This window comes from Populus trichocarpa, chromosome 10, assembly GCF_000002775.5.
Source record: "Populus trichocarpa isolate Nisqually-1 chromosome 10, P.trichocarpa_v4.1, whole genome shotgun sequence".
Taxonomy (NCBI): Eukaryota; Viridiplantae; Streptophyta; class Magnoliopsida; order Malpighiales; family Salicaceae; genus Populus; species Populus trichocarpa.
This window is the reverse complement of record NC_037294.2, coordinates 21,314,706-21,337,525: the sequence shown is the minus strand read 5'-3', so window position 1 is coordinate 21,337,525 and position 22,820 is coordinate 21,314,706. Positions and strand designations below refer to the sequence as shown.

Genomic DNA, 22,820 nt, shown 5'->3' with positions numbered 1-22,820 from the left:
GAACGTCATGAAGAAATGGAAACCAGGGCCAATGACCATCCTGCAAACATCTGTACAGACGTCAAGCTTTTCGACTCACATGCATGCTGCCGCTGAAATGGCCAAAACATTATCTAAGTTGCAGGAACACATTCAATCATGTTTAGCGAATGTGAAGAAGAAACAGTATGATCTTTGTTCGCCTACAAGTGGGAAATCTAGTTCTGCTTTCAGTAAATCCGTGATTTCAAATGCTACAGATTTGTTTAATCAAAATGAGTAAGCAAAGCCTATTTTGAACAGTTTCGTCCAGCTAAAAGATTTGTTTGAAGAAAAATCTGCTTCTTTCGAAAATGAAGATGTTTCAAAATTCAAGATATGTAAATAATAAGTTATTTATTGTTTGAAATTATGGTTAATTAATAATTTAAATATTTTTTTTAGTCTAATGAATTTTAGGTTCATGGTAAAAGTTTGAGTAACTGCAAAAATAGTCTCAATCATGAGATCTAAAGACTCTCCAATAATAAAGTCATTATATTTATGGAAAAAATAATAAATATTTTGAGACAATAAATAATTTAAAAGAACCTTAAATTCAAGGAACAAAGATATTTGTTTTTAAGTTTTAAGTGTGTTAATATTCTAAAATTTATATGAGTTTATCTTAAGAGATCAAAAGCTTTGAACCCTTACCTGAATGGTTCGGAGGTATTTATATTCTTTAAATCTTGTCGTTTTCAGATAAAGAAATGATTGGAAAATCCTTTGCTTTCGAAGACATTAATAAGGAATATCATTAATAAAACACCAAGTATAATAGATTCCTTAAAAAATCATGTGTACACATGTGAGCATAGAAAAATTATTACTGAATAATTATTCTAAATAGAAATACAAGAAGGTTTATCATTCATTCAAGATATAAAGATATGGTGGTTTATCACGCTTAATTCTTTGAAGGAACAAGAGATGGATACTCTAAGGAGTTCTGATATGAGGCCAGAAACTGAGATTTCTAATCTTCAGAATGCGAAACAGCGGTTGCAGAAAAATATGGAAGCTACGATAAGAGAAAGCACTATGGCCTCTAAATGCTTAGATGATTTATGAAATGAAATGACGGTGCTTGGTAGTAACTTGGGTTTGCAGGCTTTAGCCAAGGAAATTTTAGAGAAGAAGTTGTCAGAGCTGGATATGTAGCTGGTAGAACAGTTAAGATATTTGTCCAACGATAGAGAATCGAACCTCGTGGAATTGCATAATTTAGAACCTCGTAATACGAGTCTCCTAGAAGAAATGAGAATATTGGAAAGTGAAATGGAGGCACAAAAGGTTGATAGGAAGCAAAAGCTGAGGACATGCAAATGTTGAAAGTCTTTTCGAAGAATGCAGTTTGCTTCAGAAATCAAATGCAGAACTGAGGAAGCAAAAGATGGAGTTACATGAGCATTGTACAGTCTTGGTAGCTGAGCTAAGGGATTCTGAATTATTTTTTTCCTGATATGTCCAAGGAAGTAGAAGATCTTGAAGGTAAACATATTTTGCTGCAGGAAGAAATTACCTCGAATTAATAGCTAGCCCTTAGTGTAGAACTTGATTAGCTTCTTCAAGAAAACAATAAATATAAACGAAACTTGCAACGGAAGAGAGCATTCTGAATCAGATTCATTTAGAGAAGACAGTTGAAGCTGGGAATCTTCAAAGAGAGATTGCATATCTGACTGAACGGCTACTCATGACAAAAAGTAAAGGACAGCTTCAGAATTAGCTGTGGTTGAAGTGCCTCAATTGCGTTCAGATAAAGCTATGCTGGAAGATTCTCTGCAAGAATTACATGGAAAACTTGAATTATCTGAGAGCAACCTCAGTTCCCTCCAGATGGAATCAGAGATTAAAGTGCTTAGAGTTGTGCATGAACTTGCTGCTTCCAAACAAAACTAGGAAGTTCTGATTGCTGATTATTAAAAGCTATTTGAATTGTTAGAAGATGTCAAATCCAAAGAAGAGAAACATAAAAGCATTGTTAAGGGGCTGGAATTAAAACTTAAAGTTTCTGCATATGAGAAGCAACAAGTTACTGAAGAAACTTCCAGCCTTAGGATCCAATTGCTGAAAACATCACTGCTTCAAGATGAGATTCCGGATCTTAAAAGATCACTTAATGAGGTCAAATTTGAAAATAAAAAACTTGAATCTTCATTGCATATTTTATCAGGGGATAACGAGGAACTGAAGGCTGATAAAATCCTGTCTATGCAAGAGATTCCTGACATGCAGAGAACTATTGCTGAATTAGGAGACTGCAGACATGGTAAAGTTTCCCGTGAGGAGAAGCTTTTTCGACTGGAAGGGGATTTAACTGCAAGAAAAGCAATAGGTGCCCAGGATGCGGAGCTGAAAATGAGCTTGCCCAGGTGAAGAGAGCAAATAATGAATCCCAGAGGAAGATGAGATACCTTGAAGAGGAAAAGCAAGAGTGCCTGAAGAGAACTCGGGCACTTAAAGAGGAGCTGAGCAGAGGAAAGAAGAAAACGATCAACACTAATCCAATGATGCAAGCCTTCCCTCTTAGTCCTGGATCCAGTAACATGACTACTTCTACTCCTGGTGAATTGAATCTCTCACAGGTCAGTACCAACAATTAATTATATATCATGTTCAATTGAAAATAGTTTATGCATGCAACTATTTAGATGACAAATAATTAAATTGAAGATAATCTCTAACCAAATGAAGAAAGAGGAGGCAAGTGATTTAGAAGTGTTATCTATGGGATAACAGTCAAGTCTAATTCACTATGTTTTATTTGCTGCCTCTGTTTCAGTTTGTTAACTGATGGACTTCAGGTTGATGGATGAAGATGTAGTAGTAGAAGGAGACGGATACGAGGGCAAGATATCGTCACTTCAGCCGGAGTTACAAGATTTACAGGAGCGCTACTTCGACATGAGCCTTAAATATGCCGACGTTGAGCCGAACTCGCGAAACTTTTACTGCAGCTAAGACAGTCGATAATGGGCGACGGTGGTTTTCTTGAGTACAGAGGTGACGAGTGCACAGTGAAAAGTAAGAAATATGGTTTTATAAACGTGTAATTTTAAAATTACAGATAAACTGTTAACAACAGAATTTTGATTTAATAACGTATGATTTTTTTTAAAATGATAGACTAAACTGACTTAATTAATTAATAAAGTTCAAAATAAATGAATATTTAAAAAAGAAAAGAAACTCAAAAATTAAAATAATAACTTTCCAATCTAATTTGACTAGAAAACAACATCAACCAATTCCTGTAAAATATGTTCATAAAATCTTCAACTTGATTTAACCATTAAATTAAAAGTCTATTTTTATTAGCAAACTAGCTTAATTCATTTACATCTTTTTTAGAATCAAACTACATTAGTAACTTATCACAGTCAATAACTTATCATAATTTTTATATTTAGAATAAAATACTAAATTATATAATTATATTCAATTATATTTTTTAAAATATCTATGAAATTAAATTATATTGATAATTTTAACTATTTTATACTTGGCTTATATTTAACAGGAGTGAAAAATTATTTAATAATTAAATTATATTTAATAATTTTTGTTTTTTTTTAATTATTGGGAAAAAACTGTTTGATTAAATGAATAATCTATGCTCATTGCATTGAGCCCACATGTAATTAGATTTAAAACATTAGTAAGCTAAAATAATCTGGTTTTTATTCGTGAGAATATGTTTTATTTATTTTGCATGCAGTTTTAATTAACCAAATATATATTTTTTATTATTATTATTTTAAAATTATAATTACAAAAACTACCTGAACAGACCGCAGGCCTATTCCTAAATCAGTTTAGGCAAACAAACGTCGGGACAGAAGATGAAACAGGCTTGTTAAACTACTGGACTTAGGAGTGTTGCTTGATGAATCCAGGCCTGACCCATTTTAAAAACACAACCCGCGAAACCCGGAAATTTTCAAAAAAAACCAAAACTTTCAACTTTTAAGAACCCGGTCTCCAAAATGCAAAAACCCAATCTCTTACCGTCTATTTAAATCCTTTTAAATCCAACCATCCACGTCACCAGTCCGCGTCTCCCAAAAACCAGCCAATCACCACTCACCTCCTCTCCTTACATAAACACACCACAAACTACAAGTCTCCAACCATCCTATCCTCATAAATAATTCTCAAAAGAAGTAATCCCCCAATTTTTCTCTTAAAAAGAAGAAGAAAAAAATTCCTTCTTAGTCCCACATTTTCAGGAATCCAAAATGGCTCCCAAGGCAGAGAAGAAGCCGGCCGAGAAGAAGCCTGCCGCAGCAGAGAAAGCCCCAGCGGAGAAGAAGCCCAGAGCTGAGAAGAAGTTGCCCAAAGAAGGAGTGAGCGAAAAGAAGAAGAAGAAGGCAAAGAAGAGCGTTGAGACCTACAAGATCTACATCTTCAAAGTCTTGAAACAGGTACACCCTGATATTGGGATCTCAAGCAAGGCAATGGGTATCATGAACAGTTTCATCAATGATATCTTTGAGAAGCTTGCTCAAGAGTCTTCAAGGCTCGCTAGGTACAACAAGAAGCCTACCATTACTTCTCGGGAGATCCAGACTGCAGTCAGATTGGTTTTGCCTGGAGAACTTGCTAAGCATGCTGTCTCTGAAGGGACTAAGGCCGTTACCAAGTTCACTAGCTCTTAGGTGGATAGTTTGTTTGGGTCTTTTGTGGGTTTGGCGGAGTTAATCTTTGTGTGTGATGTAAAGGTTGTTTGGATTCTGATCTGAACAAAATTTAATGAAACTTTATTTTAGTTCATAAATTGGCTTATTTATCACTGGTTTTGGCTATGTTTCTTGACGTCTCTCAAGTTCTGAATCCGAAAGCAAATTTCATGTGGCTTATAACTTTTTGTTAATCGAAATGAAGTTCGAATTATTTTTTTAATTAAACTGTGATCAGTAAACGTAATCTAATTAACAGTTCTTGTTTATTGTATCTATACCTTTGACATCCAAGTTGCCAAATCAAATTGATCATGAGCAAAATTTAGAAGATTTTATATTGTTAGGAGTAGAAATAAATAAATGTTTTTTGAACCATAAAGATAAAATCAAAACTGGGATCATCAAGAATGGTAGGAATAAATAAATAAATAAATATTTTCACATAGAATGAGATTTTTTTTTTTCACTCACTGTTTCTCCATTCTAATGCCATTTTTTATTCAAACAATCAGATTTTGATAAACATTACTGTAATTATTCCTATTTTAAAATATGGACAACAAAGGTAAATTTGTCTAACATATCGTGCACGACGAGCACTTTCCTCCATCACGGACGGACTGGCTCATTTGCACAGTTTGACCAGGAAGCCCCTAATGTATTTCCAGTTCCCAAATCAAGTCTCTAAACAAGGTATTTTTTCAAATCGATCCAAAATATTTTAATTTTTTTCAATTTCACCCCTGTCTTGATTTTAATAAATTTTATTTACTTGTTTCCCAGCCTATAATGTTTTTTTATATCATGAAATATGCAAGTTTTTAGAAGGAAAATATTAGTAAACTTTGGTGGAAGGAACAATCTGAGATACTATTTTGTTTTTGGACTGGATTGAGAATAAATATATAGTATAGAGACTAGTTTGAGGTTTCCCGTTTGTACCTCCTTTGCTCCTCATATAGACTTTGGTGGAAGGAAACTCAAAAAATTATTCTCGACAAAACAATTCGAATATTGCCACTTTAAAACAATGCAAAAGCTTCAATGACAATAAATATTCGCTCCCTTCCAATAAAATAATTTATTATACTGATGAAATTCAATTTATTAATTTTAAAACTATTGATTTGAATTTTTATATAATAAGAAATAACAATAATTTTTATACTAATATTTTTATTTTTAAGTGCTTTGGATTTTACCTGTAATGTAGTCAAAGGTTTCGTGTGACCAGGGCTAGTTCAGTGCATAAAGTGCATCCCATTTTCTTACAACGACAAGTTTGCCTGACTTCTTCTTCACTGCTTTAGCGCACGGCACGAAGTTTCCTCGATGCTGTCGCGACGATTATAGGTAAATGACTTGCATTGATTTGACAAATAGTAGAAACAATTATATTTTATTAAATGCAATCATGATTATTTTAAAACAGCTGTAATATCTGAGTTATGTGTTTCTTACCAACTTGTACGAAAGGCCAAAACACCACAGCCACTTTTCATCAGCCTTTTTTCATGGCTAAATAAGTAAATAGTGCTCTGCTATTCAAGGAAAAACATGATTATTTTTTATTTATTTTAGTTATCAGACCTTTTTCTTTCAAATTAATACTCTCGCGTTATGTTTATTGTTTATATTGTTTTATTTGTTAGGATTTGTTTGTCTCTTATATGTTTTTATGCATGCAGAATATTTTAAAAAATCTTCATATTCAATTACATATCAATATTATAAAATAAAATTTTAACTGTTTTTTTGTTGGAACAAGGACCAGAAAAAAAAAGAGCCCACTATTCAAGAGATGTGAAAAAATCTACTTTGATCCCTAAAGTTTAAATTGACACGTATTCTATCTTTATAGTTTTAGAATTTAACATTTTGATTATAAATTTTATTTCTTCATGTTTCAATCATTCTGTTAAGAGAAAAAAGTTAAAGTTATATATATAAAAAAAAAGGAGAGATAAAGGGATTGATGGTCACATTTTGGTCAATAGAAATAATCAAAATTCATTATAAATAAAATAATAAAAATGATATTTAAAATATTATTAAAATTTTTCATGGTTATTAAATAAAACTATAGATTTTTATGATGATATTAACAATTATTTTTTTAAACATAATATGCGAAAATAATTTAAGAATGTGCTCTGAAAAGAAAATATCTATTTTATTATTTGTCTTGTTGTGGGTTTGTTAGATAATTTTCTCTCTTTAATTATTTATTTTTTTTCTTCAATCATGTACAAATTATCGAACCATTATTTTTTATGTTTTTTCATTCAAAATTGCTTTTCATATCATGAAAAATTTTAAAAGCAATGCATCTGATAAAAGAATATTTTCATCAAAATAAAAAAAAAAACTACATGAATAAAGAAAATGAGTTCTTAGTGAAGAGATACATTTTTTCTTACTTAATTCTGAAGATTAAAATTTTTACAGGTATATATTTTAATTATTTTTAGTTTTTATTTGACAAACATGCTACTAATAAAAAAGACATGTTTAAGTGTAAAAGAAATACATGAATTTAAAAAGAAAATATTCACCTAACAAAATATATTTTCCCCCAAAATCTATAGTGATGTGTTTCTTAAAAATACCTATTTTAATTGCAAGAGAACTAAATAAAAATAAATTTTTAAAACCTCACTGACATATCGAGAGAACAGATAACTATATAATAATCCTTAATTAAGAGCCTCTAGTAATCCTAGAAGTGCCTTGCTATTAATTGTATTGCGGGAACGTGCAAACCCTCATTTGCTTTTGAGATGCATCAAGAACGTTTCAAACAAGAAACGGGAAGGTTCAACGAGTGGAGAAAAGCTCTCTGCATGTCTCCCTGCGTGGAAGAGGGATCTCAGCAAAAGTTTATGGCTGTTTTTTGTTCTTAAACGATTAATTAGATCTGCTCCTATACATCAATAAAGAATAATTTTCTTTTTCAATCCAAGCATGATAACCAATCATCACTCACCTCCTCTCGCGATATGAGTACACTACAAACTCCAAGAACTCTCAAAGAAAAAAAGCTCCCTGTTTTTGTAAGAAAGGCAGAGGACAAGTCGGCCGAGGAGAAGACTGGCGTCGCAGCTGGGGAAACTACAGCGGAGGAGAACACGGGAGCAGACTGCAGTCGAATCGGTTTTGTCTGAAGAAATTGTTAAGATCAAATGCTGTTTCTGAAGGGACAAAGGGTCTAAGGATTTGGTGGTTTCCTATTGCTGTGAAGGTTAAAACTTCTGAATCGGAAGGCTAAATTCACGTAGTTTATTACTCTTTGTTAATGGAATTAAGGTTCGAATTTTTTTTTTTCAGATAGTGATTAGTAGACGTAATCTATTCTAAGGCATTCTTTTGCCATGCTCAATAAGAACTTGGTAGATAGACTAAGTCTATCACATCATCCTATAGACTCAAAATGTAAAGCGTCCACTAAAATTTCGCCTAGATCAGTAAGTGAGCAAGAGGAGAGAAACCTTCAATTTTTCCTTAAAAACAAGCAAAGCCCTGTTTGCAGATGTCTGTCTTCCCTAATCCCACGATCACTGCCGTCTCATTCTCCCAGGCCTGTCTATCTTTCCCGCCATCAAGTTGATTCTGCTTCGTGGCCTATCACCCTTCGGGTTCTATTATCAATCTGTAGAAACAAAAATCTTGCTCAAAATTGTGTCTACACAAACATCATGTGTTCATGTAATCATTAAAAGACGCAGTAATAAGCAGTTGGAAGTCACAGCAAAATAGCAGTAACAAGACTTCAAGGGGCATCGAATCAATACGACAACTGACAATGAAAGAACAGCAAAATAGGCATCGAATCAATACGACAACTGACAATGAAAGAACAGCAAAATAGCAGTAATAAGACTTCAAGGGGCATCGAATCAATACGACAACTGGCAATGAAAGAAACCTTACATAAAAGCACTCTACAACACAACAAAGAAATCTAAAGAACATGGATAATCAAATTTATCATAAGCTAAATTGAGAGATAGATATATATAAAAAAAAAGTAAAAAATATGCATTACATAATCAAATTTATCATAAGCTAATACTTTTTCTTTAAAATCCGATGTGGAACTTGTAATTTATGTGTTGCCTTTTGGTTGGTTGAGTCATTAGTGCACAGCCAAAGTGAATTTGTCAAATATATCCTGCACGATCAGCACTCTCCTCCACCACGGGCGGACAGGCTCATTTGCACATTTTGAACAAATCAACCCCTGATGTATTCACAATTCTCGATCGAGTCTCAAAACAAAGTATTTTATCAAATAAATCCCAAGCGTTCTTAGACATCTCTCAATTTTTTTCTTTTCTCAATCAGTTTTTTTTTTTTTTTTCCAACACTGAACTGTTTTATATTATGAGATATGCAAGTTTGTTAGAAGGAGAATATTAGAAAACTGTGGACCCAGTTGATGCTGCAATGACGATTGCAATGACGATAAGGTAAATGACTTGCACTGGCTGATGGGTGTGGAATTTTCTAGGAAAGTAGCAAATAGTAGAAACGATTATATTTTATTGACTGACTTCTCGTCTTTATAATCCTCACAGTGCCTTGCTATTTTTTGTATTGCAGGAACCTGCAAATCCTTATTTGCTTTTGAGATGCATGATGAATGTTTCAAACAAGAAGTGGAAAGGTTCAACCAGTGGAGAAAAGCTCTTATCATGAAGGGTGTGTGTCTTTCTGGGTGGAAGTGGGATCTCGCTGATATGGCAAAAGGGTATAGCTTTTTTTTGGTTCTAAGATGATTAATTAGATCTGCTCTTATACATCAATAAGGAATAATTTTCCTTTTCGATCCAAGCATGATACAGTCCCACTTGACAGTAAATAATTGGTGTTGAATTATATTTTTGATACTGAAAATCTTGTTTGAGCATGTTCAAATTGATGATTTGCTTTTGTGTATGCATAGGGACGAATCAAAATTTATCGAAGATGTGTTGAATAAATTGGATTGCAAATGCTTTCATGTTTCCAAGCACATGATAGGTGTTGATTCCGGTTTGTTACTAGAAATTGCTACGAAAGATGTTTACGTTGTGGGCATATATGGAATGGAAGGAGTGGGCAAGACACCTACGACAGAGTCTGTATTTAACAGACTTTGTTAAATATTACAGGGAAGTTGCTTTCTTTGAAATGTTAAAGAAATCTCAAAACAATGGGAAGTTATGGTTCAATTACATGAATCACTTCTAAAACCAAATATTCTAAGGATCAAAAGAGTTGAAAGAGAAATCAATTTGATCAAAGAACGACTTTGTTGCAAAGAAGTTCTTATTGTTCTTGATGACGTGGGCTAATCAGAACAATTAGATACATTGGTTGGAGAGCTTGGAGAGCGAAGTTGGTTTGGTACTGGAATCATTACAACTAGAGATGAACATTTGCTAAAGGAACTTGAACTGGATATGAGGCTGGAAAGTTGGATTGACATGCCTCCAAGAGCACCGCACCCATCCAGTACAAGATTATGTGAAGCTTTCAAATAGTGTAGTGATTTAGGACTTCCTTTAGCTCTTGAAGTTTTGAGTTCTTATTCGTTCAAAAGAAGCATCCCTGTATGTTAATGTTTAGTGTTATTGAAAAACTTAGTATTTAGAGAAGACTTGGGATAATTTTTGACACGCTAGATTATGATAAAGCAAAAGCTATATCATGCTTTTTCTTTGATTCAGACAGAATATATAATCGAGATACTATATGGCCTTGGTTTCTTTTCAGAAATTGATATTAATTTTCTCGTTGATAGTTCTCTTTTAACTATTAACAACTCAAATCAATTAGAGATGCATGGTCTGTTGCGAGACATGGGAAGAGAGGTTGTTTGTGAATTGTCACCTAACCATCCTGGAAAACATGGTAGAATTTGGCTTCCTAAGGATGTGCAGGGTGTGCTCAACAATCAGACGGTAAGAATTAAATCCGTATGCCTAGTCCGGTCTTGCACACAAACAATTTTCTGTCTCTTATATCAACTTTTTAGAGAGTTCACCAATTTTTTTTCTGGATGGATCATCTTCCACACCATTATAGGTGATACTTCTGCTATTTTGAACTGTTTTCAGTTAACTGAAGTTGTGGCGGGTCTCGCACTAGATGTGCATTTTACATCAAAAAGTCTACCTCTAAGCAGGATGAGATATTTAAATTTACTTCTAATTGATGAAGTAAATCTCACTGGACGATAAATATCTTTCCAAAGAGGTGATATGGCTTTGTTGGCATGAATGCTCTTTGCAATCTTTACCATCCATTTTCAACTGGAGAACTAGTAGTTCTTGATATGCAGTACAGCAACATCAAAGAACTCTGTAATGAAATCAAGGTAAGGCATGTCAATGGAAAGGCTGTCTGTTCAGACAAAAACAACACCTGCATTGTTCGTGAGTGCCAAAAACAAAATGAGATTCAGGACAGGGAAGGCATCAGAACTATCTGGCCCAATTTGTTGGATGACTGCAGCAATTTAGCAAATACTTTTAAGAAGACTCTTGTTCAGGTTACCTCTCTTTCTCTTTCTGCATGCACACACGCAGATTAGTACATTGCATATATGATAAGGTCTGAAATTTAGTTCTACATGAAACAGGCTCTGTGCAAGGGTGATGTACCAAGATTGTTTCAGCTATTGTGGAGACGGATCTTCATTATCATTTTATCTTCCAGCAGTTGCAGATGGGGAACCCCAAGCGCTGGTTGTTTGGGTTATTTATGTAGCCAATGCAGCAAATGAAAGATTATTTCGTGATGCATAAGCTTCTGCTGTTATAAAAAATAATAGCAATGATATTCAATACCTTGAAATGTTGATGTAGCTTCTGTTTGGTAAAATTTTCACCAGCAATTTTTAGGTATTTTACATACCATTTTGAAGCTGTCTGTGGAAGTAAAGGAAGAGAGATCTAGTGGAAAAGGTGTGGTGTCCATCAAATACAAAAAAAAAAAAGAGAGATGGGAAGGACCAGCCCTGGAACTTTGTTACCATATCCAGTAGCTGGAGAGACTGCTTGACCACGTCCGTGACACGGAAAGATTTGGCTAAAACCACATTAGGGAGGGAAAAGCTCTTTCGTTTTTTAGTAGTATGCAGCTAATTATACTTCGTTTTGTGTCAATAAAGATTTTTCTTGCGGTAAGATGTGAAATAACATGGGATGCAGTACCATAGCCATTGTGCTTGTGAAGAACAAGGGGGCTGAAAAATGAAAGAATTTTGTTGGCCAAACATTTTATTTACGGATGAATGAATGGAGGTGGCATTTGTTTTTGCAAAACATTCCACATATAATCAGAAAAACAGAGGTAAGGACTGGACACTCTACAGACACGAGAGGCTGAGGAGCAGCTTCTCATTCACCTAGAAGGAACTGCCACTGCCTCCCTTCAGCCTCACCACTCAATTCTATTCATGTTATAATCAATTATTTCCTATTTCCACATCTTTACAGTATCGAGTATGCTCGGATCACTTCAACGATTGGTGCTCTGCACAACGGGCACTTTCCTCCACCACGGACCAACTCATTTGCACAATTTGAACAAGTGCACATGTGCCCGCACCTGCAATAAGTTTACAAATTGAACAGACTGTTAGTAAACAAACAGCAGCGGGGGAATGAAATCAACAAATCCTAAAATGGTTAGTAGAATGATTTCACAACAAAGAGCTATGATACCTGTACAATAGAGAATCAATATGGCTGTCACAGCAAACACAGCATGTCCCTTTCTTTACATGACCCCATTTAGACCCATCCTCAGATGTCTCAGCACCCGACCCTGCAACATAATGAATCTTTTAAGTTCATAACCAAAGAGAGTAAATGATCAACATTCACAGAGAAAAATTGAACGTCAAGTAGCCAACAAAAACCTTTTTCACCAGCTGATCTATTCAGAGCAGCAGAGACTTCCTGTCTGACCGAACGTTGCAATTCAAGCTGCATATCCATGCAGGCTTCCAACATCCTCTGCATGTGGGTCATTCCTTGCTGAAGTCTTGCCATGTCTGCTCTCAGATCATTAATCATCTCCCATTCCTGCTCAGTATCAGCATCCACATTCAGATAACAGTTGCAGTCACAGAAATAACACAAGATAGGAAGAATAGAAGAATTGGCAGATTTAGAATGCTACAACTACTGGAAAAATACTACAAAGCTTTTTAGAAAGGAATTACATTCTGTTGAATGTTTTCATGGTATCACATCAGAATGTCCTCAAACTATTTTTAGACCGGCCAAAAGGTTTCTGTCAGTATAATGACCAAATTTGGAAACAGCAGGGAAGGGAAACTAATCTGCGAGCCCTTTCTGTTTTCCGATATATGGCAATGATTCTGTACCTTGAACTCTTAGATCATACAAAATGAAGCCATTTGATTTTCAGAACAAGTCAGAAAGTTGAGTTTTTGTGTGATGCAATCAGACAAAATGTTCCAAGAAATTCAACAAAGAAAACTAAGATTATAATTGTGATGATAAAACATAATAAATTGTCTCAAGGTCTGTAGAGGAGAAGATGACTCACAAGTTCTGATCGATGCATGCTATGACGAGACCAGCTAGTGTGGTGCAAATCCTGGTGCCATAGTGGCTGAGGTGGAGGCACTGGTGGAGATGGCAAAACCAGTGAAGGTCTGTTTGTGGCATCACGTTGACCCTCATTGTGTTCATCTCTCTGCTGCTCCTCATCTCGCTCCGGTGATGAGGGAGTTGGCGTTGGCAAGTTTCTGTGCAAATCCCAGTCAATGGGAGAACGACCTTGCCTTTCCACATATGACTGTATTAAATGGTCTAGGCTTTCACGGAAACCACTTCGAAGAAGATTAGACACACTTCTCCTACAGCAGGAAAAACAAATTTGTTCAATGATCAAAGTTAATTTCAATGACTTTCAACACATAAAAGGCCTTCAGTAACAAATCAATTACCTGCTCAACAGTTCTCTAAGCTCCATACTATACACATTATCATCATCGGGAGGGTGAAATCTATTGAATCTTCTCGTTGGAACAGAACGGTGAGTTCTTAGAGGATCGGAAGGCCCCTCTGTCCAATTTTGAACAGCTTCCCTAGTGCTGTCCCCCCGCCAAAGTTCCTGGGATTCCTGTGGATGACCTTGTTCACCAAGCACATTTCCAGGTGTTTCCCGGGACCATTCATTGACTGAATTCTCTTGCCAATTTACATCCAGAGGTTCCGCGTTACTACCTCTCCATTCATCTAACTGACTGTAGTTTGACTGTCGCCAGTTTCCTCTCTCATCATCGGCAACTTGTTCCTGCCAACCTTCTCCTTGATTAGCAGTTTCTTGCCAATTCATGTTGCCAGCAGCAAGGTTGCTCTCTGAGCTGTTTGTTTGATTAGGCAAATGACGCATGTCACTTTCTTGACTCCTAGGTTGTGATTGATCATTCTCATCATGTTGGATGTCCTGAGAAGTGTTTGTTTGAGTCTGATCATTTCTAGTATCATTTATGTTATTATTAGGGGTGGTATCAGAATGGCTGCTTACTTGACCACGGACAATATTTTCCAAACTGGAGCGGAACCCTTCCCTGAAAGAGAAAAGTCATTTGCCATTAGGGTGTCAATTGAAAATCTTTTTTTTTTTCATTGTTCAAAAACTGCGATAGCAGCAGCAGACATTAATCAAGCACAAATAAGCAATATATGGTAACAAGATCAAATTTTTAAGAGGACACAGCATTGCTCCACAGCAAGAATCCAATGTTCTTTAACCAGAAAAGACAGTCAAATTTCAGAAGGGGGACAGAGGAAGAAGGAAAAAAATGTCGGTTTCTTCTTTCCAGGCAAGATGATATGGTGTGTTTTCAAAATTATAGATTTTTCAGGATCAGGTTTGAGTCATCTTTTATCAGATAATGTTGTGAGGGGTGAAAATTTTGCATCAGTTACTAAGGGGTATATCCTTAAAACTGTTAATTTTGTTATAGCGGTTTTGAAAGTGATCCAAACTGATATCTGCATCTTAAGCAATTTATGATAAAATATCAGCAGCACATGTGCACAGTTAGATCATGTTCGAACATTAGAGCTGCAACATCCACCCTCCTTAACACATGGTACATATTTTGGTTAGGTTAACAATACAAATCAAACTTAAGATGTATTCACACCACATAGATCCATCACTGCCTCCAAATGCATTTCGGATTTTGCTTTCTATTATTCCTGATCAGGTCTTTTATCCCCTCCCCCCCCCCCCCCCAAAAAAAAAAAAAAAAAAAAAACACTCACCCAAACTCAAAAGTCAGTAATGCATTTATGTGTATAAATCCACTGATATATCTCATCTTACCGTTGATATCACCAATATAAATGTGAAAATGTGCCATTTAACGCCCCAAGCAAAACTGGCACTACAATCTAGTTGCTAAACTAAGAAAATTTTCACACTAGATGCAATGAGCCCTAGGTTACAAAATCATTTTTCCCACCATCACATGCATGTGCACAAACAGACAATGAATTTGCCAAACCACCAAATACAAATACCATCCTCTCATCTATGATTAGAAAAACTAGAATTTTTTTGTTGAATAAATTGAATTTGGCAGCATTATAATTCCCATTCTAACACATGAATTTCCTTATCTAGTCAACAATCAACAGTCGAATAACAGATGGATTACATACAAAAAGACATAAACGACAGAACTGCTCAGGAGAACAAGAAATATTTCGATGGCAAATTTCTCTGAATCACTCTTGTGGGTGAAAGTTGTATTCCATGTGTTTCCTTGATAGGATGATCCTAATATATTTCTAAACAAAATCTGTATCCTCAAGCAAATCATCCTAAACAACGTGCTGCTTAGAAGGCAGATAAGGTAAATAGTATCCTAGAAAGCACAATTTTTTGAAGTGTTTGTACAATAAGATGAACATTCTCAATAGTATTCTAAGGATTTACACAGGAATTGAAAAACAAAATGCATACCTTAAGCCAGAAACAGTGTGTCGCTGCCTTAATTGAACTAGTTCACTAGCAGCCATGGAAGGCGGTCTCTCCTCTTCAACCGGTCTTTCATTTCGCAAGAATCTACCTCTTAGTAATGACTGGAAAATGCTTAAGCATGAGCAATCACAGTAAACGAACTAGAAGAGAGAATTTCCAATCACCATAAAAAAATTACATTTTCAGAATGTTTTTATGATTTGCTTATTAAGGTTCCCCTTGAAACAATTTATTTTAACTGAATTTAATTTAGATCAAGCGTGGCAGCTGTTAGCCTTGAGGAGGGATATATAGAAATCCCTGTATGTTTAATTAATCATGAAGTTAACATAACCTTACTTTCTAATATCTTTACATAGACCATTGAAAGAAAGAAATATATAGTAGCATAGCAAAACGCTGAACTTATAAACAATGAAATTATTTTAAAACAAGAAGCATTGCAACTTATAGTGATCGTATTGCTGAACATACACAGAACAACAAGTTAGGTTAAATTACTAATAAATGCTACCAAATAAAAAAAAACATTTACAACAAAGAACAGACCTGAATGCGGTTGCGGTGAGCAAAATCCGAGACAGCCCGATGCTCCAATAATCCCTCAAGCTCCCTTTGTCTTTCTCTCTCGATCCTGACAAGCAAGTCAAGAATTGCTTGTCTTCCACGCAACCTCAGCATGTCCCTGCGAATATGCTCTGTTTGCCCTTCATCATGGTCAGCAACCGACCCATCACGTGCTCGGTCAACTTGTGCATTATGACCAGCAGCTTGATCTTCCCTTCGACTCGCACGAGCTCCTCGCTGCTGACTTGCCATCTGCACCCACTCCCTGACAATTCTAACCCTTTCCCTCTCTGTTTCACCAAGCCATTCTGCTCTAGGACTGCCATTCCTTTGGGATAGATTAGATGCATGATCACTAATGCCAGTCTCCATCCATCCCCGAGCAATCTGTCTCACACTCCTCTCAACTTCTCCAATATCAGGAGATTGCTCCCTGCTAGACTCATTATCCCCATGTTCATTCCGTGACCTCGTATGCTCATGCGGCCAAGGTCCATAGTCATTTTCACTCTCACTTGCATCCTCCAAAATTCCCTGATTCTCACTCCCGCGACTCTCTGATGCATTTGAAGCTGACATGTTTATATTAGAATCAGCATTCCTTCGCTGCCTCAACCTCTCCCTTCTATTCAACAAATGCTCATCTTCCAACTCCCGCCACATTTGCAAAATCGCAGATGCCTGAGTACTCGGCCTTTCCACTGCCCCTTGCCTTCTTGCAGTAGGCAACTGCGATTCCCTCAGAAACGAGGAATCAAGCATGGAAACAGTGTGCAAACCCGCAAGTGCCATCAACTCCGACTCACGATTACTCCTTTCCATAGTAGTTATCATCTCTTGTGCCTGGCGAGCAGCCCACCTACTCAAAATTCGAGAGTGGCGCCTTCTTGCAGCTGATGACTCAGCCAAATCATCACCCTCGAGATCAGACCTCCGTCTCCTGCGCACAAGCTGATCACCTTCATCATCCTCATCATCCACGTTACGATTAGAACTACACGAAGCAAATGGCATACAACCATCCAAATGCCCACGCATCAATTCCTCCAACCCCCTCTCAAATTCCGTGCGAGCATCATCTGTTGATTCAGGCTTTTGTTGTAAGAAATCAGTCATCCTCACACAATCCCTCCACCTACCCCGACACCTCACAACCTCCACTCTCAAAATTCACACCCCCCTTTAAAAAAAAATTAACCCTTCTTTAAATCCACTAATTACACATAATCCCTTCATTAGACAATCCAAAAACTTATTAAAAAATAACATCAAACTCTAAAAATCCAAATGCAAACCCTAAATTCTGTCCCAAATTCAAACCAAATATAAATAAAATCTATTCCCTAAATTGAATTCTGATTGTCCCAAATCGATACCACCTGATAACATTTAAAATGTCAAAAAAGAAATCTTTTAAGCAGAAAAAAAAAAGAAGAAAATTAACCAAATTGAGAAAATTAAGGATTGATATTTTTGACAAAAAAACGTACCTGGTAAGCTATGTCTATAACGTTGTTTTTTCTTAATGTCTTACGTTGGGTTTTGCTTTGTGGATGTCAGGGAGAAACCAAAACCAAAACAAAAACAAAAACAAAACAAAAAATGATTTTTTTTTAAGGAACAGGAAATGTGAAGTGTAAAGAGAGAATTGTTGAAGAAGAGAAGGGAAGAGAGAGATCACAGGAGGGAATTATATCAGAATTTATAATTAGTGTCCATGGAGATTTTTTAGAGAGAGAAAAGAAATTAAGAGTGTTTTAGAAGGAGAAAGCTTGGAGAGAGAGAGAGAGAGAGATTTTATTTGTTTTTTATTTTCTTTGTTTTGTTTTGTTTTTTATTTTTTTCGCTCGGGAAAGGACCGCGGATCTGAAGGGAGCGGCGGGCTTACTATGATTGACACGTGGGGGATTATGGCTTCTTAATTTTGAGCTGTTTTTTATTCTTATTTTATTTGTCAATTGCCTAATGCCACGTCATAAAATTGGCAAGGGTCTGCACGAGCAACATCTGTCTTTTTTCCCTTATCTAAACAGTAAAACGTTGGATGTTAAAAAAGAAAAGGAAATCGTTGAATTAATTTAAAAAAATAAGAAAAATAAAGGCTTCATCTACGTTTAAATTTTTTAAAAAAAATAAAAAAATAAAATTAACTTGCATTCCAAGTTTTTGCGTGAGTCTATGGTATTTAAAAAAAACACTTTGAGACAAATAAACTAGCTTTAATAAAATCAACTCAAAAATTTATTAATTTAGCTCTAGGTTTTTAAAAAAATAATTTAAGATTAATTTAGTATTATAATATCAGCTCAATTAAAATTTAATTTAATTTTTTAAAGCTAAATCTTTCAAAACAAAACATGTTAGCCAGAGATAATTTGTTCAATTTATAACTCAGGTTTTAAACCTTGTAAAAACTTATTTGTTGATGCTTTAGATCATTTTATTAACTAATTAGCAAATTATGATATTATTACAACCTTAATTAAGTTATTATCAATGTTATTAAGTATAATGAGCATGGTAAAGAAATTTAATTGAATACATTAGATCAACCACCGCCAACAGTCAGTGTTCATAAACTATTCAACACCTAACAAGAATTAAATGTTACAATGTTAATTTATATAGCGTAGATGAAGTTGTTTAGCAGAAAGATTACAAGATTGATTAGAAAATTGAAGATTAATTTTAAATTAATACTAAAATAAACAGATTGATCAGCAAAATGAGAGCAATATCTAACAAAGACTCTTGTGATGATGATTGGTTTGTCAGTCAAGGAGTCCTCTTTTCTTTCAACATGGTATACAGACAATTAACTGCCAATTTAAGGAAAAATATGATATTGGTACTGCCCAGTGTCCTGGCAGCAGGTATATTGCTAGCCTGTCACTTTTCAGGATTTTAAGATTCTGTTCGGCTCAGGACCACGGCCTGCAGATGGGATTGTATTAATTTGATTTCAAGGTTAAAATTGTGTAATTACAGCGGGGCTTTCTTTGTTTTCAGTAGCTGCCTTCTATTCCATTTATAGATTTAAAAATATTTACTTAATTAACATATTAAATATAATTTTAAATGAATTTTATCAAAAACATCCCAGTTAAGAAAAAAATTATAATTTATAGCTTTTCTTAAATTAAATTAATTTATCTTCTTGGTTAAATTAAGGTCTTGAGAAGCTAGTGAATTAACTAGAGGATGGATGGTTTTTTAACTGGATTGGATGGACGATTTTTATATAATCACAAGAAGTTTGGTGCCATGTCATTCTATAACTTGTTATTTTATTTGAAAATCTGACAATGAACTGTTTAAAATATTATCCAAGCCAACAATTATATATGTTTGTGTAGTCTTTAGATGGTCAAGTTATTGTTTATTAATTATATATAAATATAAAAAACAAAGAAGCCAACATTTCTTACGTGGAATTGATAGAGCACGTGTTTTTTTATTTTGTTTTTTGTTAAATTAGTCTAGAAAGAGGAGAGTTCACTAAAAAGGAAGAAAAGAAGATTAATATAATGGAATTACCTGTGCCCTGGCCTAAGATCATGGTATGACCCAAAACTCTGTTATTGTTATTATTATTATTATTATTATTATTATTTTCACAGATCTTAGCGTCAACTCTCATCATGAAAGGTACAAGAAGCATAATAATTAAATTCAAAATGGGAAAATCAATGAAAATAGCAGGAGCGCAGAAAGGTGAGGACTGAAGCCGACTCGAGGGAATATGGAGTTTACTTGAGGGAGCCCTAAAGGTAGAAAGCAAAAGCTTTGAAATTAATATTTTTCCTCTTCAGGCGAAGAAGGGAGGAAGGAGCATGTGGTAGCTTGAGATGCCAAGAGGGAAATCAGGCCCTTGTCTTACTCTTAATTTGTGATCAAAATTGGGTGTTGGTGTTGGGTGATGAGCATCATTCCTGTACGTTGGTCTGCCTTTTTCAATGACGTTGATGTTGCAAATGCATGTATATTTTTTTCATGACATAAAAAAAAAAAAATTGGGTCAAATCTTGAATGGGGCGCTGCACCAAACTTGAAGCTATAGAAAATATCTCCATTTTTAGCATGCCTCAATTGGGTGAGAGCATTGAGGATTCTATGATCTACTCGTGCTCATTAAACTAACTTGACCTTTACTTTGGATTGATTCCAAAAAAAATTAATAAATTTTTTAATTAGGTCTTGTGTGAGCATGGTTTTTAATCAGGTTATTAGAGGTAATTTCTTTTTTTTATAAAATCTAAATAAGTTTAAATCTTTGATCAACTCATTAATCGGACCAAGTTTTTTAACAATGGATCTACTGTCAGCTTTCATATATTCAGGCAAAAGAAGCATTGAATTCTTTTTCACTACCATGCACCATTTTTTTCTTTTTTCCAACTTACTTAGTCTAATATTGAGTTAATTATGAAATTAAGGTTGTCTAAGATTTATTAAACCTTTCAATCAATAAAAAAAAATTATACCATTAACAAATTATAAAAATTATACCATTAACAAATATATATATATATATATATATATATATATATATATATATATATATATTTCATTTTACTTGTCAATAAAATACTCTTTCAAGAGCTTCACCTTTTTTTTCCATTAGATCTTAACAGGGCGCAGTCGAGATCCGTCAAGTCAATCTAGCTATTTCTTTTCCTTCTTATTTGCCGAGTGAGAATTATTCATCCATGTGATTAAATAAACTTTTATTTTCCATAATAATTCATACTTTTGAAATAGAAACCATTGTTTATAGAAATTAATATATAATAATTAAATCCACCTTTTCCTCCTTTTGTTCATGCCATGACATGGAAAGTGACCAACCCTGAAACCAGTTAAGACTTCACTAGTGATTCGAGGACATTAAGATTCTCTAAACTTGCTTCCTCGCAAAGCCAAGAAATTAAGTTTTAAGCCAAAATAAATGCAATTTAAAGCTCAAGTAATTAATTAAACCACTACTCATTGATCATCTTCAAGCCATAAAATTACACACAAAAATTACCTGTGTCGGTCGAGGGGTTATTCTTTCATTAATTAGCACATGTCCATAACATTTGAAGGAAAAAAAAAAAAAAACTTTTGTTAGTGCATGGACCCATTGATCAAAGAGTTTGAACTTGTATAATTAATTAATGACTCAAAATTTGCTGGGATCACTGGATATCTTAGCCACCTATTCAGTTTAATCATTTCGACTTGAAAATTTGGGTCACCTTTTCTCTCTATTCTTGACAAACGCTCGCAAGTTTGACCAATTAAAATTTATTTTTTTCGAAAGTAATTAACTCCCTAAAAAGTCCCTACACGTTATGATCTCTCATTAAATTTAAATCGAGATAATAACATAAAAAGAAAAACCAATAAATCCAAGCCAGGATCAAAGAGCAGTTGCAATCCACATGGTTTTGATGAAAAAAGGGGGGGAAATAAAGAAAGGAAGAAACATAATCCATATTAGAATTGAAACGAACATGTTGGATGATTTATAAGCCACAAAAGTCCCTGGTAAAAGTTGAAGTTGAAAATTAATGTAAATATTGGTGGTGCATGGGATTTGACGCCCTGGAGTAAATGCTATGGGATTTAATTTTATATAGTAATTATTAATTAATTAGTTTGATATCTATAAAAAGGCTTAATTAATTTATAGTTGATTAGATTTACAAATCAAGCAATTAATAGTACTGTTTCTTAACTTTTTGTTCTAACATCATGCCTCGGTGATAATCATAAAATTTACCGAATAGTGTAGATAAATTAAATTGGAAAATGAAATTAAAAAAGAAAACATGAAACATGAAATCAGCATTTAATAACCTTTACAAGATGAAAATGGACCTGAGAGATCTTTAATTTAAGTAATAATTTATCTCTTGACTTATCCAAAAAGGAAAAAAGACTCGAGAATCAACCTGGCTAGATAGTTAAAATCATGCACGCAGGAGCCATATTACAAGGGTAATTATTTATGTGTCCATCAGCATGCAGACAAGAGCATTGGGATGGAAAAAACTGTGTAGTTATGTTAGGTCACCCGTCATTCAATTTTCCATCTCCATGCAAGTTGTCTCCTATCTGCTTCTCTCAGATCATTCCTCTAGGGTTTTAGACTTTTAGCAAAACTCCATCTCCAAGAAGCCAAAAAACTATTACCCTCCATCACATTTTGCACCCTTTAGAGATACATGGAGTTGGTCCGTGCATCATGGACAATATATGCATCTTAGCCTGATATGGTGGCATTTTTATCATTGGGAATCAAATCACATTACATTTTTCAGTGTCATTGCTGGATGTCCTGGGCTTTATTCAAAGGCTGTGGTGTTAGTGGATTAGAATCCTATGTTGTTGTTGAAAATACTGCATGGTTGGGTCCATGAAACTTTTATCGCTTAGGTGTTGCTACTGTCTGGTTCTGCTGGAAGGAATATGTCACTTCTCTTTACGTGTAAAGCTGATAATTTGGACATTATGTTCTTGATTGTTCTTTTTGGTTTTCCT

The 22,820-nt window shown here is 34.6% G+C and overlaps 2 protein-coding genes and 2 long non-coding RNA genes across 9 annotated transcripts; 2 read left to right on the top strand and 2 right to left on the bottom strand.

The window, feature by feature from the left end:
• Positions 1-778: 778 nt before the first annotated feature.
• Positions 779-8,598, bottom strand: LOC112328947 (uncharacterized). Of its 2 annotated transcripts, XR_008060392.1 has the most exons (4): positions 8,195-8,598; positions 5,909-6,041; positions 2,439-2,586; positions 779-2,341 (listed from the first exon to the last, which is right to left on the bottom strand). It is a non-coding gene; the product is annotated as an uncharacterized LOC112328947 (long non-coding RNA). The 2 variants fall into 2 exon arrangements; XR_002984330.2 differs by lacking the exon at positions 5,909-6,041 and having other exon boundaries at positions 8,195-8,584.
• On the top strand, positions 4,144-4,801 carry LOC7463471 (probable histone H2B.1). Its single transcript, XM_002316372.4, has one exon. The coding sequence runs from the start codon at positions 4,263-4,265 to the stop codon at positions 4,680-4,682; it is 420 nt and encodes a 139-aa protein (XP_002316408.2). The 5' UTR covers positions 4,144-4,262; the 3' UTR covers positions 4,683-4,801.
• Positions 8,599-8,624: 26 nt separating the features above from the next.
• LOC7468457 (uncharacterized) lies at positions 8,625-11,556 on the top strand. Of its 3 annotated transcripts, XR_008060391.1 has the most exons (4): positions 9,219-9,456; positions 9,652-10,651; positions 10,808-11,241; positions 11,332-11,556. It is a non-coding gene; the product is annotated as an uncharacterized LOC7468457 (long non-coding RNA). The 3 variants fall into 3 exon arrangements; XR_002984325.2 differs by having other exon boundaries at positions 9,222-10,651; XR_002984324.2 differs by having other exon boundaries at positions 8,625-11,241.
• Positions 11,557-11,945: 389 nt separating this feature from the next.
• LOC7463470 (uncharacterized) lies at positions 11,946-18,379 on the bottom strand. 3 transcript variants are annotated; one of them, XM_024610558.2, is made up of 9 exons: positions 17,783-18,378; positions 16,275-17,671; positions 15,708-15,826; positions 14,259-14,301; positions 13,675-14,177; positions 13,272-13,584; positions 12,616-12,781; positions 12,419-12,521; positions 11,946-12,302 (listed from the first exon to the last, which is right to left on the bottom strand). In XM_024610558.2, the coding sequence occupies exons 2-9, from the start codon at positions 17,406-17,408 to the stop codon at positions 12,185-12,187; spliced, it is 2,499 nt and encodes an 832-aa protein (XP_024466326.1). In that variant the 5' UTR covers positions 17,409-17,671; positions 17,783-18,378; the 3' UTR covers positions 11,946-12,184. The 3 variants fall into 3 exon arrangements, with proteins under 3 accessions (XP_024466326.1, XP_024466324.1, XP_024466325.1); XM_024610556.2 differs by having other exon boundaries at positions 13,675-14,301; positions 17,783-18,379; XM_024610557.2 differs by having other exon boundaries at positions 13,675-14,301; positions 16,275-17,371; positions 17,783-18,379.
• Between the last annotated feature and the right edge of the window lie 4,441 nt (positions 18,380-22,820).

What these genes read in the sequence shown, in the direction of transcription:
- LOC7463471 (XM_002316372.4), top strand. Translation starts at nt 4,263, where the DNA reads ATGGCTCCCAAGGCAGAGAAGAAGCCGGCCGAGAAGAAGCCTGCCGCA.
- LOC7463470 (XM_024610556.2), bottom strand. Translation starts at nt 17,408, where the DNA reads ATGACTGATTTCTTACAACAAAAGCCTGAATCAACAGATGATGCTCGC. An exon ending in CTTAGAGAACTGTTGAGCAG is followed by an intron (nt 13,585 to 13,674) that starts GTAATTGATTTG and finishes TTCCTGCTGTAG; the next exon opens with GAGAAGTGTGTCTAATCTTC. An exon ending in TAGATCAGCTGGTGAAAAAG is followed by an intron (nt 12,522 to 12,615) that starts GTTTTTGTTGGC and finishes ATTATGTTGCAG; the next exon opens with GGTCGGGTGCTGAGACATCT.